Below are 18,253 nucleotides of genomic sequence, written 5' to 3'. Positions count from 1 at the left end.
AAAAAGACACATGCACCCCAATGTTCACTGCAGCACTATTTACAATAGCCAGGTCATGGAAGCAACCCAAATGCCCATTGACAGAAGAGTGGATAAAGAAGATGTGGTATGTATATGCAATGGAATATTACTCAGCCATAAAAAGGAACGAAATTGGGTAATTTGTAGAGATGTGGATAGACCTAGAGACTGTCATACAGAGTGAAGTAAGTCAGAAGGAGAAAAACAAATATAGCATATTAATGCATATACGTGGAATTTAGAAAAATGGTACAGATGAACTGGTTTGCAAGACAGAAACAGAGATACAGACATAGAGAAGAAACATATGGACAGCAAGTGGGGAAAGGGTGGGTGGGATGAATTTGGAGATTGGGATTGACATATATACACTAATATGTATAAAATCGATAACTAATGAGAACCTGCTGTATAGCACAGGAAACTCCACTTTGCTGTACAGTAGAACCTAACAACACTGTAAAACAACTATACTCCAATTAAAAAAATAAAAAGAAAGAAAGAAAGAAAGAAAGAAAAACAATAATCTCATTGGGGAAAGGGGATTTGGGGTGAGTCAAGTTAAAACCTAAAAAGTTCTCTAGATTTAGTGATAAGGAGATTACTGCCATTTACTACTTACATATCTAAAATTCTTGAATCTGTGGGTTTATAGTTTTAATCAAATTTGAAAAAAATTTAGCCTTATTTCTTCAGATACGTATTTCTTCAGGTATTTTTCTGTCCTGAAACACCCCTGCCCTACCCCCACCCCCAACATACACTCCTTTTGGGACTCCAATTACACATATATTGGGGTCACTGAACTTGTCTTATATCTCAGGGATGCTATTTTTCATTAAAAAAATTTTTTTTTCCTGAGTTTCATTTTGGGTAGTTTCTGTTGCCATGTCTTTAAATACACTAATCCTTTCTTCTGTGGAAGTTTAATCTGTTGTTAATCCAATCCAGTGTATTTTTCTTTTCAGACACTGTATTGTTCATCTCCAAAAGTTTGACTTGTGTCTTTTTTATATCTTCAATGTCTCTACTTAACTTTTTGAACATATAGAATACATTTATAATAATTATTAATGTTATGGTCTTCTAATTCTACTATCTGTGTCAATTCTGGGTTAGTTTTGATTGGAGGATTATTTTTCTCACTAACATTTATGTTTTTCCTACTTCTTTGCATGCCTGGTAATCTTTCATTGTATGCCAGACATTATGAATTTTACCTTGCTGGGTGCTAGATATTGTTGTACTCCTATAAATATTATTGAGCTTTGTTCTGGAATGCATTTAAGTTATTTTACAGTAGTTTGTTGCCTTCAAGACTTGCTCTTATGGCTTGTTAGGGGGGTTGACAGCAGAGCTCAGTCTAGGGCTAAGTACTACCTTCTACTGAAGCAAGACCTTCTTGAGTACTCTACTCAATTCCTTGTGAATTATAAATTTTTCTAATCTGGCTGGTGAGAATAGACACATTCCTGGTCCTGTGTGAGTGCCTGGCACTGTTCCTTCTAGTCCTTTGAGATGGTTCTTTCCCCAGTTTTGGGTAGTTTCCTCATATGCGTGCATAGAATACTTGAGAGGAACCCTCTCTAGATACCCAAGGTTCTCTTTCTGTGTTACTCCCTCCTCTCTAGTATGGTATCCTGTGAACTCTATCCACGTTGGTCTCCCTGATTCTCAGTTCCACGTCCTTGACTCAGGGAGTCTGCAGGTCTCTGCCTAGGTTCTCCTTCCTTGTGTTGCAGCCAGGAAACTCTCGCAACAAAATAAGCTGGGACAATTGTAAGGCTTACTTTGTTTCCTTTTTCTAGGAATCGCTTCCCTTTGCTGTCTGATGTCAAGTATCTTGAAAACCATTATTCCATATATTATGTTTGTTTTTGTTTTTATGTGGGAGGATAAATTCAGTACATTACTACTCCATCTTGGCTGAAAGTCAAAGTGCCACATTTGAATAAACTTCTGTTAGCTGTTCTGAATTTTAAAAGCAGAGGACAGGACATCACTCTATAAAAGTATGAACTAAAGTTAGTATAAAAATCCTTTCTATAGGTATACAGGCTCTGACAGTTTTTTTTTCTTCTGATTGTAGTTCCATAGCTTTCCATAGAAAAAGAAATCCTACCGTCACATCTAAAATATATTTATGAAATAATGTAATTATTCTACATATCTACTGTCTATTAAATATGCAATAATTTTCTATAATTATGTATTCTATAAAAATAGATGATTTTTAAATGGAATTAAAAAGTAATAGCACAAAGCTGCTTTGATGTGCTTGTATTCACTGAGGGTCATTTGATATTACTTAAAACTTTAAAACAGATTAAAGTGGTTAACTTTGTAGCACATTCGGTTAGTACTTTCTTCTGCAGGAAGATGATAAATGAAATGAATCCATGGGCAGCACGAAAGAGCTCACATGTCTCCCCAAGTACTTAATTCACAGAAAATGACTGGCTCAGAGGGTTCTTCTGCCTCCACTTTGCTTTGAAAATCACCCTGGGTGATCAGCTGAACCAGGGCTACTACATATTATCTAGGCCGTGCATGGACTACATGTACTTGCATGGCATCTCCTGGAGTTGAGCAAAGCGGAACCTGTCTCTAAAATTAAGTTTAACTTTAGATTATACTAACTGAACTGTTTAAATTTTTTTTTTACTTGTAAGGAATACCATCAAACTTAATTGTAACCAAACTATTCTCAGGTTAATTTTAAAATACCAAATATTTTCAATTTCTCTCAAAGCCTTCAATCACATACTATAATATCAGTTTTTCTAGATGTTTCACTTGATAAAGTTTCCTAAATGAAAAGACAGGCTAAAACAGAAAAATATGAGGAAAGTTATGCATACTTTTCTAAGCAATTAAATGCAGTATCTTTCATTTCCTCAAATATTCAAAATTCTATCTTTACATAAATGTAAAAAATATACTGAAAATGAAGCTTTGGGGACTCTGTTTTAAAAGTAAGGAAAAACATCATTGGAATATTTAAAAGGCAAGTCAACACACAGACTACTTTTCTGCAACTTGTAAACTCGTATTTTTTGGTATTACTTTTCCTAGAAGATAATGGTGGATTTCTTTCCAGAGTCAAGGTACTTGAGGCCAACTTAACTCCTTCTCTGACTTCTCAGTTTCCTAAGCCTATATTTTATGTCTTTATCCTTCTACCCCACCGACTGTCCTTATTCTTGAAATGCTCATAATTTCAAAGCTGTCACTGTTCAGTTCTTTAACATTAAGGCTCCTAATGCAAATATTAATGCAATATTAGTATTATTAAGGGCTTTATTTTCTCATATACGTGGAGAATGGTTACCAGGCAACCAGAAGTATAAAGTATCTTTGTTAGCAAAGTTAAAAACCCTCAACGTGTAATACAAACTTACGTATTTCTTCCACAACTTGCGGGTCACATTCTTTGTATTTTTCTACTTCGGCCTTTAGCTGTTCCCTTTGGTCTCGAAGTGAAGAAAGCTCTTTTACTAGCAAGGTTCGCTCTTCCTGTATTCAAAATAACATTATGTACAATTAAGACAAACAAAATGCCATAAGTTTATACATTTTATAAACATTTTCATTTTATTTTCTCATAACTGATACGCATTAGGTTTTGACGATATTATATATACACATACGTATATATTCACAGTATAAGAACAAACTCAATTCTCATTTTTCTCTGCAATCTCAATTATCTTATATAAATGTTAACTGAATGGAAATTAGTATGTAGAATGGAATGTTCATAAATAGATGAGAGGTTACCAATTATGTCTGAACTCAAAAGAGGACTGTCATCACATTAGGAAAAAAATTGTACCACTTCTTGGGTAGTTTCACAAGACTGTATCTATATATATGTAAGTAATATTTTATGGCAACATCAATCATTATAAAATTTTCCTTGAAAGTGTTCTAGGTAATTTTCCAGACTTAAGGATGATTAACCTTTAAAAATATCAGAAATAACAGAACTGTAGCTTGTGACCTCCCATCACTTTCCTTTAAAGGTAAACCAGAATAAAGCTTTTACACAAAATGATCCAATAAACACTATCTGAAATTTCTAGCCACAGTTTTCACTAACAGGTAGAAGTAATAGTGCTATCGGTATTCAGTTCATATGTGTGAAAAATAAGTCCAAATAAAAACCAAATACTGGAAAAGGTTACGGTACAGAATTATAGGAAAAGTCTGAGGCAAAACCAAATAAGAGTTCAAACTGCCTGATGGGACTTGTTTAAGGTTCCTTGCTAGCTTGTATTTTTGTACTTGTATTTTTCTACTTTTGCCTTAAGCTATTCTCATTGGTTCCAAGTGAAGAAAGCTACTTTTGCTAGCAGTTATATAACAGAATGCATGTACAGAGCTCTGAAGTAGCAGAGTCCAACAGAACTGTGCAATGACAGAAATGTTCTAGACTGGTGTTCTCCAATGCAGGAAACATGAACTACATAGGGATACTGAGTACATGAAATGTGACTGTTACTGAGAAACTGAATTTAATCGTATTTAATTTTAATTCAAATGTAAATCGCTACATATGATTAGTGTATACCATATTAGCATAGCATAGGAGAGATTTAAAAATAACTACAATATAAGATGATCATTATTTGCTATTAACACCCAAATTATACATACTCCACAATGAAAAACAAGAGGAGAAAAAGCTAATGAAGACGGGAGAAGCAGGGTGGTGACTATCTGTGTGAATGTAATGACAGCTCTCCAGATACCCTGAGTTGGGAGCCTGGTTATTAGCACCAAGACCTTTGCCAAATTACTTAACCTTTTTGTGCTTTCAGTTCCTCAAATGTAAAAATGAATATAGTAATAGTAGCCACCTCCTTAGACTGTTGGCAGGATTCAATATAGAAAATGCGTTTGGAACAGTACCTGCCTGGCTCATAGTAAGCAGAATATATATGTTAGCTATTTCTTTCTTCATTACCATCATCATCAGTATCATCATCACCATGAATTGTATCTAGTAGATAGAAAAAGCTTTCAGATATTTCTGAAAACTCGTGACTAGTGAACTCAGGATGAACACAAGAGTTCATCTTTCTCAGGAGTCTTTCTGAACTACTATAATCTTCTGATAGCTGTAGGCACCAAAACTACTATAATCTTCTGATAGCTGTAGGCACCAACTGGGTTTGCCAGTGGGTTTTTTTCCTAGTTTCAGTGGTTACAGTGGACTGGGTAACCTTCAGCAGACTGGCTGACTACTTTGTGGCATGAACATGTCACCATTAGTTGAAGGTGCTTCTACAAGTTATTGCCAAATCAAAGGAAAAAAAACAGGATCAAATAAAGAGGTGGTAATTGCTGTCAACTGAAGAAGAAATAAAACAGTTTCAGGTTATGCCCAGAACTTACCTTCCCTTAAATATTCTTCAGCAATTACCATTCTCCAATTCCTATCCGTGACTGTCCTGACTATTCACATGAAAGAATGTATGTAAAATAACTCTGAAAAGCATAAAGCCATGTAAGCCTGTGATGTATTCCTTTCTATTGGGTTGGCCAAAAAGTTTGTTTGGGTTTTTCTGTAAGATGTTACGGAAGAACCCAAATGAACTTTTTGGCCAACCCAATACAATGTGACAAGTTTTTGAGTCTCTTTCACAAGTGGTACAAATAGAGGTTGAGATGAAACGCTTAGAGGTTCATGGTGATCTTCAACATTTTTTCAAGTCATAAGTCCATACCTGAGATAATGATAAAACTAAAAAGTAAAGTGATTTTTAAAAACCCCTAACACTTTTTAAAATAAAATAGTAGGTCAAGATTCATGTAAATAATTTAGAAATATTACAAGGCCATGAGGACACTGTATTGATAGTTTTCTTTCTTTTTTTAAATTTATCTATCTACCTATCTATCTATCTAACTATCTATCTATCTATGGCTGCATTGGGTCTTTGTTGCTGTGCCTGGGCTTCCTCTAGTTGCCGCGAGTGGGGGCTACTCTTCATTGCGGTGCGCTCATTGCAGTGGCTTCTCTTGTTGCAGAGCACGGGCTCTAAGCACGCGGGTTTCAGTAGTCGTGGTGCACAGGCTCAGTAGTTGTGGCTCTGGGGCTCTAGAACGTAGGCTCAGTAGTTGTGGCGCATGGGCTTAGCTGCTCCGTGGCATGGGGGCTCTTCCCGGGCCAAGGATTGAACCCATGTCCCCTGCATTGGCAGGCAGATTCTTAACCACTGCGTCACCAGGGAAGTCTGATAGTTTTCAATTTATTCAGTGCCAAGACTGTTAAAAAGCTGACTCTTAAAAATTTACATAAACATTTATATAAGGCTTACTTTGTGCCAGGCTCTCTTCTAAGTGCTTTGCAAATATTAGCTAGTTTAATCACACAATAACTCAGTGACATAGATTTTATTATTCCCCATTTTACAACTGAGAAAACCGAGAAGAAAGAGTTTAGGAGACTTTCAAACCCAGGCAGTCTGGCTCCAGGGTTTATGCTTCTATGCTACACTGCTATACACAATATAATACAATAATAATAAATCTAGATGCACAATTAGGGAATCCTACCAGGTCAAATGTTCACAGCCTTTGCTGTGACTCACTTCTCTTCTAGTAGGAACAGCATCCTCCGCACAGGAAGCTCAATGCCTTTATTCTTCTATTTAGAATTGACATTATTAAAGAATCTACAGATACAAACTTACCGTTTCATGTCGGCCAATTTTAGCTTTCTCGATGCTTTTCTGCAGGTTTGCATGCTTTTGGTTTCCCTCAGATAACTAGAGATTTGAAACAAATAAAATGGTTTGCTAAGATAAACTTGCTTAACATAAAGTTTATGAATCAAGAAGACAAAATGAGATTTGTCTTCAGCCCAAGTCAGTATAACAAAAATGTCAAAGACTACGTTGGGAACTAATTTCTCTAACTTGAAGAAAACCAAGTACCATGAATCATTAGGGCAGACTGAAAAAAACAAAGTTTAAAATATTTCTTCTTATGCTATACAAAAAAATGTACAATATGCTTTCAATCTTTTCTACAGTCTTCATTTATTAGGTTCCCCGCCCCCATCACAAATAACTTGAGGTATATTATTTAGTTAAAAATTTAACTTGAAAGTTAAAAAAAAATCTGTTTTATATAAATTCTCTCTTCACATTTCATTTCACTTCTGACAAAAGTCTTGTTTGAAACACTCTATACTGTTTCTTATAGGCTGGTAGTACTGTGACCTGTTTCACTAACATAGAGTCAAAAATGAACACATCACTGTATACTAAGTTCTTAGAGAAGAAAAAATCTATTAGATTGTTGCCAATTTTATGCATGTTTTACATACGTTAAAAGTGAGCAGTTTAAGCATTTTACGAAGCTTAGAAAGTAGTAAGTTATATTGTAAAAGGATTAAATAATACCAGCCTAAAGAGACCTTAAATACAGAATATTCAGTAGCATGTGGTTGGGCCCACACCAAAAAGGACTGGTTAACTTCAGAACATTGCCTCCCCATCTCAATTTTATTAATCTCACCTGGGCCCAAGATTAAATAAATAATCACAGGAAATTCTCAATACTAAATTCTCCATCACATTTTTTGCTACATAAACTAGTTAGAAATTTTAGACTCATTTGATTGGGTAAGGGCTTTTAAAAAATATATTCCACTCCTCACTCACTCTTGAGTTATGAACATTTGGGAAATAATTAACGAATGGATGAGTAATTTCTTTTGGCTGATTCTAAGAAACTGACCTTTCACCATATGACCTTGTTATATGTAGAGGGTGAATTATATTTAGATACCCTTTTTTTCTTAAAAATCACAAACAGTATCTTCAAAAAGTTTGTAGCTTTACCCTGACTTTGGGAAATGTTCCACTTCTCAATATGCACAAAGGGAATATTGTCAGTTTTCCTTTAATGGCTCTCTAGTCCCTGATTCTAATCCATAGCATGAACAAGATCCATCTGTGATGCCAAGACACCACCACCAAACCAGTTATACCTCTTCTTGAGAGTAATTATCTTCCTAAGTTAAAAAAACAAAAATCTGCTGTAGAGTTAAAAGCCAAAATAAGCTTTAAAGCCCTAAATTTAGCAAAGAGATCTTATTCTTTAAAACAAGGGTTCTCACTTATAAAATAACACTCTGTTTAAAAGGTTAATATTCCACCCTGAAGGACCCACCTGAAATAATTAATAAATGCATGTAACATCTGAATTCAGGAGTAGAGAATTTTCCAATGAAAAAATACACACATAATTAGCATAACATTTTTCCATTACAAATGTTTTTAAAATAACCAAGTAGGCAGATGTTACCCAAAAATGAAGAACTATGTAAAAATAAGCCAATAATTAATGGACATATATCTTAATTCTATTAATGAAGTGTCTCCCAGGTATTGTATGTCTGCTTGTAATTATTTACAACTTAAAAGCATTTGAAAGAGAGCTAATTCAGGAATTCCTTAACTCTGAAGATAACCTTATGTATTTTAAATGTGATTTCATGACTCGTCATTTTAAGTATCTTGGTAATGGAGGGAGGCACAATCTAAATGATTATCAAATGAGAAGCTTCTGCTAATTATCCTAAGCACTGAAACAATTTGGTTCAACTCAATAGTGAAGTCTTCTTGGCTCTGTTTAGTTCTTAAAATCTCAACTACTGGAAACAATGAAAGCAACTCTTGTGAGGCTGCACATGCTACCAGTTTTTCATCTACATATCGCTTAGAAGCAATACTGCTATAGTTCCTAACACATACCTTGGAATTAAACCAAATTCAGTCCTCGTGATTAAGAGCTGAGATTTTCAGCCACTCTATAGGTATTATCTAAACCACAAGTTCTAAACTTTAGCACACATCAGAATCACCTGAAGGGCTTGTTAAAACACAGGTCGCTGGGCTCCACATCCCAGGTTTTGAACAGTAGAGGTCTGGGATAGAGCCTAATAATTTGCATTTCTAACCTGCTTCTGGTTAGGGGCACCACACTTTTGAGAACTACTGGACTACACAAAAACCTGTTTTCTTGCAGTAACAAACCCAACTAAAACACACAAGATATTAATACATGGGAGAATATTACCTAGTTCATCAGCAAAAATGAATTATTGCTAAATACTGTAGTCTGAACTAGAAACAAAATATCTCAATATTTCTGTCACTGAAATACAAAAGTCCACATTTACAAAAATAGAAAAAGAAGCGATACTCTATAGTTAAGAAAAGTATTCACCACAGGATTCCTTTAAAGAGCAAACTCTCGTGACACATTTCTATAACATAAAACAAGAACCAACTATAAATTAACACTGTAACAAATCCATTTCCAACTTTCACTAAAACAAATAATTTTTAAAACCAAGTAACTCAGAAAAAACAGCAGCAGCAACAACAACAAAAATGTCTTATAATTAGTAAGAACAGGATTTCATCTTTAGACTTGAGGAAGGATCTGACACAATGCTTCTCTTTAATGCATTCCAGACCACCTATACAGATACTCAGGGTTCAGAAACATAATGCCAATGTTTTCTAAAGAGCTAATTCACTGCCTGGAGGAACTGCCTATTCAGAAGAGGAACAGGAAGATTGATTCAAGCTGGCTGCACTGGAATTCTGATTTGCTCCTTTTCAGAAATAAAAAAAATTTCAAAGCATTATGAAAAAAATATAGAGTTTTCATAGGTGGGAAAGAATGTCAAGGAACAGAGGATGGGGAAAAGAGGTAATAGCAAGAGAAACCAGAACAGTCTACTGCTTTATCAAAACTCATGTATGGTATGTTATGGAAAAAAAAGGTTCTATGTCTTGTTTTTCCTTAAAAAAAAAATAAAAGCAAGGCAGTATAATTTAAGATTTCATATGTTTAAAAACTCTTATTAGTGTATCTACAATTTTAAAATTTATTTTTTAAGGCAATATTCCATTTAGGAATCAATCATAAGGAAACAATGAACACTATAAAGATGTATTTATATATAAAGATGGGAGCTATATAATTCTCTTAACAATAGAGAAATGTTAAATCATTATTTCATAGTATGGATGTATCACAATTATGTAGCCAAAGGAAACGTTTTAAAAGAACTTTTAATGACACAGATACAGAACAGAGTTTTAAAAAAGCTGGAAACAAAAGTGTCAATACATTTGAGAGCCTATCTATCACCAAAAAAACTCAAAACCCCCAAAAAACTGCAAGAAAGTGCACAAAACTTAACAAATGGTTACCTCTGTATTGCAGAACATACTTTTAAATTTTCTATATTATGAGCGTATATAACTACTATTTAAAAAATCCTTTTCCTGGGAAAGGGGGTAGGGGGAGGAAAGGAATAGGTGAGGGAGATTAAGAGGTAAAAATTTCCAGTTTCAGAATAAATGAGTCATGGGTATGAAATGTACAGTGTGGGGAATATAGTCAATAATTATGTAATATCTTTGTACGGTGATGTATCATAACTAGAGTTATCATGGTGATCAGTTTGAAATGTACAGAAAAATAGAATCACTATGTTGTATAATAGGAACTAACAAAGTATAGTAACTTATGGAAAAAGAGATCAAATCTGTGGTTACCAGAGACAGGGGTGGGGGGGATTGGATGAGGGCAGTCACAAGATACAAACTTCCAGATATAAGATAAATAAGTACTAGGGATGTAATGTACTACATGATAAATATAATTAACACTGCTATATGTTATATATGAAAGTTAAGACAGTAAATCCTGAGTTATGACAAGAAAAAAAATTTTTTTTCTATTTCTTTAATTTTTTATCTATATGAGATGATGGATGGTCCCTAAACTTACTGTGGTAATCACAGCATGACATATGTAAATCAAATCATTATGCTGTACACCTTAAATTTATACAGTGCTGTATGTCAATTATATCTCAATAAAACTTGAAGAAAATATTATTTTCCCATTATAAGCAATATATGAATATATTTTCAAGAGATTAAAATGAGTACATTTTTGTTTTAAAAGACTCAAACAATGCAGAAGTATTTAAACAAATTCCCCTTTGCTCTCCATCTCTGCACCATCCCCACTACCCCCCTCCTAGGGAGGGACCCCTATAAAGTCTAGGGGGCATCCTTCTTGTCCCAATTCCTTTGCTTCATACACTGATATGATCAATGTGGAGAACATGTCAAAACACACATGGGATTATCCTTTATGTTTCATGTCAACATATTTTCTAAGGTCTATTTAATTTTCTAAAAAATAGATTTTATTTTTTAGAGCAGTTTTAGCAAAATTGAGTGGAAGTTAGAGAGAGCTCCCATATAACCCTTGCCTCCACATACACACAGGCTCCCCCAATCAAAATTCCCCACAGAGTGGTACATTTGTTACAACTGATGAACCTATACTGACACATCGCTATCACCCAAAGTCCATAGTTTTCATTAGGGTTCACCCTCGGGGTTGTACATTCAATGGGTTGTAACAAATGTATAATGACATGTATTCATCATTATGGTATCATAGAATATTTTCACTGCCTTAAACATCTTCTGTGCTCTGCCTATTCACGCCTGTCTCCCCCCAACCTCTGGCAACCACTATCTATATAGTTTTGCCTTTCTAGAATGTCATGTAGTTGGAATCATACATTATGTAACCTTTTCAGATTGGCTTCTTTCATTTAGTAATATGCATTTAAGGTTCCTCCATGTCTTTTCATGGCTTGATAGCTTATTTCTTTTAATCATTGAATGATATTCCATTGTCTGAAGGTACCACAGTTTTTTTATGCATTTACCTACTGAAGGACATCTTGGTTGCTTCCAAGTTTTGGCAATCATGAATAAAACTGTTATAAACATTCATATGCACATGTTTTCCACCCATCTGGGTAAATCTCAAGGAATGCAATTGGCTTCTCTGTACTGCTACACTTATCTGTCTATTCTTACACAACTAGCAAGTTTTAATTACTGTAGCATTATATTTTGACATCTGATAGGGAAAATCCTACCCCATTGTTCTTCCTTTTTAAATACTCCCTTGGTCTTTCTTGTAGTTTCTCTACTACATGAACTTGAGAATTATCCATAAAAATCTAGTGGGATTTTGGTTACCATAACATATAAATGACATAAATTGATGTTTTTATATTTGAGTTTACTCATTCATGAATATGTTGCTCCATTTACTTAAGAGTTCTTTCACGTCCTTCGGTAGAGTTTTGCAATTTTCTTCATGTTTGCCTTGCCCATTTCTTGTTAGGGTTTAATACTGGTTTTGGTGCTGAGAGATAGGCAACGACCCCAGGCCTAAGCCTATCATTGTATGAATGCTCTTCTTCACAGTGGTTGATTTCAGTGTTGAATCAGGATAAGATCAAAGTCTTTTGTTCAATGGTTGTGGGAAACAACTCTCTCCTGCCCTCTGGATTGTAAACTGTATAGCTACAGGACAGCAAACAAACCAAATTACTGCTGGCAGCCATCTTAGAACCATGAAGAAAGCCAACTTGAGGACAAAGGCATTACACAAAAGGCAAAACCAAGAGAAACAGAGTCAGAATCTTGATTAAATTATGCCTGAAGCATGCTCTACTTTTGAAATATTTTAATTTAAATGAGCCATTAAATCAATCTCACCTTTGTCATTCATACCAAGTAAACTCGGGTTTTCTACCTTTACCACAGTAAACACTGTAACTGTTACAATGGATAAAGCTTTAACAATAGTCTATTTCATACAGTGCTGGCCAGCTATGAAAGCTGTGAAATATTTTGGAAGACATCAAATTTAAAAGATTCTTATTCCTCTATATTGGGTTATAGAACTAAGTCTTCAAGAATAGGAATGAGTAAAGTAATGTATACCAGGAAGGCTCTTCATTCAATAAACATTTATGAAGTGCCCACTATACACACAGTTACAATACTATTGGCCCAAACCTTTTCACTAAATAAATATAGTAACAAATAACTCAAGGTATGTATGAGCACTGAATGTCTGTTGAGTATTTTTGAAATATTTTCCTTATGCTACAAGACAATGCTCATTAAAAGATAACACTCCATGAAGCTAGTAAAAATATAGCATATTAATATTCCATTTAACCATGAGATCAAATTTCCAGCAATCCAGCCCTGTGGAACACACTTAAGAACCTGAGAAAAGTATATCAGGAATCCTAAATAATGGACACAGGAAAAACATGGGAATCCCATCAGGAAAGCAACATAAAGGGAAAGTGAAGCCACTCAGTAAGTGCACACTTGAGGAGAATTCAAACACCCACACATAATAACTGCTGAAGATGAGATCATGGTAATCAAACATTACAATGTAAAGAAACAAACTGTTAGAGCAGTGCACAGCAAACAAGAGATTAGCATTCCTTCAACGAGAAATATCAGGAATATGTTCAATAAGGTTAAAGTGATAAAAGGAGAAACAGAAAGCTAAAGAAATTACAAGAAGAAAAAAGCAAGATTTGAAAATGAACTATCTGAAAATGAACTATTGTAGATGAACTATTTTTAATTTCTAGGAAGCAGTAAAAAATATTAAGAAGTGGGCTTCCCTGGTGGTGCAGTGGTTGAGAGTCCGCCTGCCAATGCAGGGGACACAGGTTCGAGCCCTGGTCTGGGAGGATCCCACATGCCGCGGAGCAGCTGGGCCCGTATGCCACAACTACTGAGCCTGCGCATCTGGAGCCTGTGCTCCGCAACAAGAGAGCCCGTGACAGTGAGAGGCCCGCGCACCGCGATGAGAAGTGGCCCCCGCTCGCCGCAACTAGAGAAAGCCCTCGCGCAGAAATGAAGACCCAACACAGCCAAAATAAATTAATTAATTAAAAAATTAAAATTAAAATCAGATGTAAAAAAAAAATATTAAGAAGTAGTTAAGAGATACAGAAGATATAAAAAGAAGGTCCAACAGAAGCCTTATGGTATTGTGAGAATGAAGTTGGAAGTTGTGACTATAGTCAAAGCCTTATGCAGAATCCAATTAGAAGTCATTCAGATATTTTGAAAGCCAAAGCCATGCAAAATCCAAATGATACTGGGAGGGAAGTTAGATACAAAGTTATGGAGGAACATAGACTCGTCAGACATGAGAACTGGGTTCCAATATGACAAACTCAGAAATGAGGGCTAAGTAGTAGGGGCTACGAATTGTCTGCTAACTTCCATTTTTTCTTAGTAATAGGACCTCAAACAATAGTGAAAATAAATAGGAATTATTATCTTTCAGTGCTGTGGGCAAGAATATGTCCTAGACAGGGAACCTGTTAAGAAATACATCTGAGAAGAAAACCCAAAATCCACTTGGTGGAAGGGCAACCCTGAAATTATTTGGAATGACAGAATTGTTTAACAAGTAAACTTTTTTAAATCAAGGGGAGATTTAAAATTAATTATAAAGATGAGCAGATCTGTATTATTAATATCTTTGTGTTAAGAAATAACCTATACATATTTTGCATTGTACTCATAGGGTAAAACCATAGAAGCAACTTAATTCCTCCCCCACATCTGCCATTTTAGAAACAGCTCAGTGAGGGAAGTACTTCCTCTGCCACTAAATGAAGAGTTGGGAGTCCCATGATGTTTTTCATCACTCTAAATCAAGATCTACAATTATTTTAAGTTGCCAAACAAAGCCTTAATTCAGAAATTAGAATGTCTAACATAATAATCAACACTTCAAATCTTGATTTAAAGGTAAGACTTCTCTCCTTTTCAGCAACTGCTGGCTGCCGATGGGTTTTGCTGGAAAGGGTGCATTGTCCTTTTCTCTTTCCTGGCCTAGAGTTTCTGTCCTCCCTTTAGTCCACTGACTGAAGTTTCTGCCTCCTGTTCCCCACCTCTACCAAGGCTGGAGAAGGGGAGAGAGAACAGAACAAGTAAAGGGGACCCGAAATATCTTACTGTTAAGATGTCTCAGTGCTCTCTGGGCCTGACATGTTTGCTGAATTCTTGCATGGCTGTGCTCCTGGGTTCTTTGTAGTAAGAACCCAGGGTTCCACTATCTGTAATCTCCATGATGCAGAAGACACATTTTATTGCTCTGAGGGCTACACAACATTCCCGCTCACTGTCCCCCTTCCCTAGCTTGCCTCCTACCCACTTCCAGCCTGGTTTTTCAGATTCATTCCACACACACACACACACACACACACACACACACACACACACACACACTCTCTCTCTCTCTCTCTCTCTCTCTCTCTCTCTGTGTGTTAGGTTTCAATGCCCTCTGGAACAGAATATAACGTGCCTCCAGATGGGCTCTTGTTCTCTCACTTTTGAGTGTTGGCTCACATGTAGTCCACAGGGGCACTCATGTATGCAAAAAACTCCAGGATTGCTGGCCCATTCCTTACTTTTATGTATTGTAACAACTGAGAGAATCTACCAATAGATCTACACAGATGCTAAAATCAGCAAATTACTTTTACATAAGGAATTGCTTATTTTCCTATTGTCTCTCAAGAGCAGTGGGAAATGATATGCTCACATTTCACTCTTAACATTTATGAATACTTCTTGTGAGAATTAAGATTGTCCACTATTGAAATTTCTAATAAAAATGTTAACTTAAATACTACTTAAAATGTTTTGATCCAATAAGTTATTCAGTTTAAGTAATTTAGTTTCATTAGAATCTACTCACTGAAAACACAACAAATTACTTGCTAAGAAGCATCAGTTAAAGAGCTTAAGTTAAGCTCAAATATACGTTATAATAAACTTCACCTTAAATTTATAAAGCCAAAGAAAAAGTCATAAAGAGACAACAGTGCTGAGAAATAGTGGCTGAATAAAGTAGCTGTCCATAAAGGCTTTTATCTTTTTAAGAGAATGATGTTCTTCTTTTTTCTTTTTTTTTTTTTCTATTTCTGCCTCTTACAGTGAAAAGATTCAAGAGAACTTGGATTTTAAAGGATTAAGAAAGCAAACGAAGGCCTTCTCTTCCACAGCCTAAGCAGCTTTAGCACAATGAAGAGAGCAACCTAACACATTTGGATGGTATAAACTAACTCAAGAGCTGAGAGCAGCCAACCAAACTAAGATTTGTGGCAAGTTTAAGTGTTAGAAATTACTGAAAAGGTAAAAATGTATTTAACTTTAAAAACTATAGTAATTAACAAAAATTTAAATTGAGGTTTCTTTGCATCCAATCGAAATTTTTAAAAAAGTTATAGACTAGGAAATTTATGGTTATAAATAAATATAAATACTAGGGAACCTGAACAAAGCCCTATATTTGAATCTGATGAAATGCAGGCCTGGAAGTTCGGACCCATGCCCTTTGGTCAAGTAAGAACCATACTTTAAACAAAAAAAGCACCCAACTAATAGGGTTATTTTTGTGAAACTTCTAAATATATAAAACAGCCAGAGACATTATGAACACTGAAATATTAAAATGTACAAAATACTGATATACTATTTGAGGGCAAAACAAGACAAATGAAATTAGGGCTATCCCAGGAAGCTAAGGATATATATGACTTTGACACTGCCACCACCTGGTGGCATGACATCAAAATTGTAGGTCCAGTTTTTTGTAAAATAAGTCTTTCCAGGTTGGCTGATTTGGGGAGAAAACAGTTATGAATGAGAATAGCTGTTATAAACCTGTAATCCATATGAAGCACAGAAGAATGTTTTGGGTATGGTATAGGGAATTCTATATCTCTGGAGTCAGGCTTCTCAAACTCATCCAGCAAGTAAATCCAACAGCAAAGGAGAATTACTGGGGGAAGGTTCAGAAGCCTAGCCCAAAGCTACCTACTACAAAAGCAAAACAAACAAATATAAAAAATAAATCACTGAAATCTTAAGTTCTATGGTAAAAATTCCTGCAAGTTTCAAGTTGTAATATTAACTACTATAATTTTTATTATTTAAAATTATTTACTAATAAAAATCCTGTTTACATACTTCCCTCACCTACCCACAAGTTTTGAGTCACTCAACCTCAACAAACATATTTAATTCTTGATTATCTGAGATGGTGGAGAGAATAAAAACATTCAATTTAAAAGACATGACTTTTAAGTGCTTAAAGATATAATTTTGTGGATCCTGTTAGTTGCCTGTCTAAAGCCTTTTGTTCTTTGTAAACAGAACTCCAACTCTGTTCAGATTGGGATGGCAGTGTGCTCAGAGAGAACGGGTCCCCTCCCATTTAACAGGTCCCAGAGGTTAAACTATGATGGCTTACCCTTCCAGCATGAGCATGTATCTCAGACTTGGCCAATGAGACAATAAAGGGAAGCCTATTAGGGAAAGGGGGCATTCTGGGATTTTCCTCCTGCATAAAAAGAGAGAGATGTATAAGAAGAAAGCCCATCATTATTCCTGCTTTGGACACTGTCATGGGAAGATATAGCTGCTGCAGTAGCTACGTGCATCCAAAAAGGGAAAGCCAAAAACCATCAGAGAAGCCAGTCCAGATCTCTGATATCAATGTGTCCGGGCGGAAGGCTCCTAGACCAAGTATACAATAGTTAGGACTGAGACTAGGCAGTGCTGTATTGATTTACTCATTCATTCAATAACATGTATTTTGTTTCTATGTCTCTCAGTAACTGCATTCCATGCTGGGGATAAAACATGGTTAAGATATCCCTGCTCTCAGAATGTCTGCCGTGGTAATAAGGCACATAAAGACTTCACCCTATAAAAGAAATATATGTAAGAGAGACAAAGCACAAAGTAGTACTGAACTTGCTGAGGAGGGGATAAAAACTTCCCAGAAGAAAAGATTTCTGACATAGGTCTTAAATATCTCTGGTTAATGGACAGGTTGGAGTTTGTTAGGTAGACAAGTAAAAAGAGCCAGCCAGGTGCAGCATGTGAAGACACAAGAAATAAAATGAACAGCATTCAGGAAACAATGTAAACAATTTGGTTAAACTGGTGTGTAGGGTTGTAGAAGGGTAACAGCAGGTTATTAGTCTGGCCAGTGGCAGAAGCTAGATTACAGAGAGCCTTAAAGTCAGGTTGAGGAATCTGGACTTGTTATTCAGGAACAGGAAACCATCCAAATGGCATTAAAAGACACTACTACAGCAGATAGAAGAAAGTGAAGACTGGAGACAGGGAGTTCAGTAAAGACACTAATTCAAAATTCTGAGCCAGAGATAATGAGAGTCTAAGCCAAGACAGTAGCAGTGAAGAGGGAGAGGAAGGGAGAGATTTGAGACATATAAGTATGTTGAATCAGAAGAGTT

At 35.5% G+C, this 18,253-nt stretch overlaps 2 protein-coding genes across 13 annotated transcripts in view; one reads left to right on the top strand and one right to left on the bottom strand.

Moving 5' to 3' along the window:
* The window catches only part of TIGD4 (tigger transposable element derived 4), an 827,821-nt gene that overhangs the window by 223,847 nt on the left and 585,721 nt on the right, over positions 1–18,253 (top strand). The window lies entirely within an intron of this gene.
* Positions 1–18,253, bottom strand: part of TRIM2 (tripartite motif containing 2) — a 192,666-nt gene that overhangs the window by 22,049 nt on the left and 152,364 nt on the right. For 11 of the 12 annotated variants that reach the window (XM_082463519.1, XM_082463520.1, XM_082463505.1 and 8 more), the window contains 3 exons: positions 17,242–17,331; positions 6,723–6,797; positions 3,423–3,537 (listed from right to left, as the gene is read on the bottom strand). In XM_082463519.1, coding sequence (XP_082319645.1) covers positions 3,423–3,537; positions 6,723–6,797; positions 17,242–17,331 — 280 coding nt within the window. The remainder of the gene's footprint in view (positions 1–3,422; positions 3,538–6,722; positions 6,798–17,241; positions 17,332–18,253) is intronic. The other variant, XM_082463522.1, reaches the window with a different exon arrangement.

The sequence above is a fragment of the Balaenoptera physalus genome (genome assembly GCF_965194825.1).
Source record: "Balaenoptera physalus genome assembly, chromosome: 5".
Lineage (NCBI taxonomy): Eukaryota > Metazoa > Chordata > Mammalia > Artiodactyla > Balaenopteridae > Balaenoptera > Balaenoptera physalus.
This window is presented reverse-complemented; position numbering and strand designations above follow the sequence as displayed.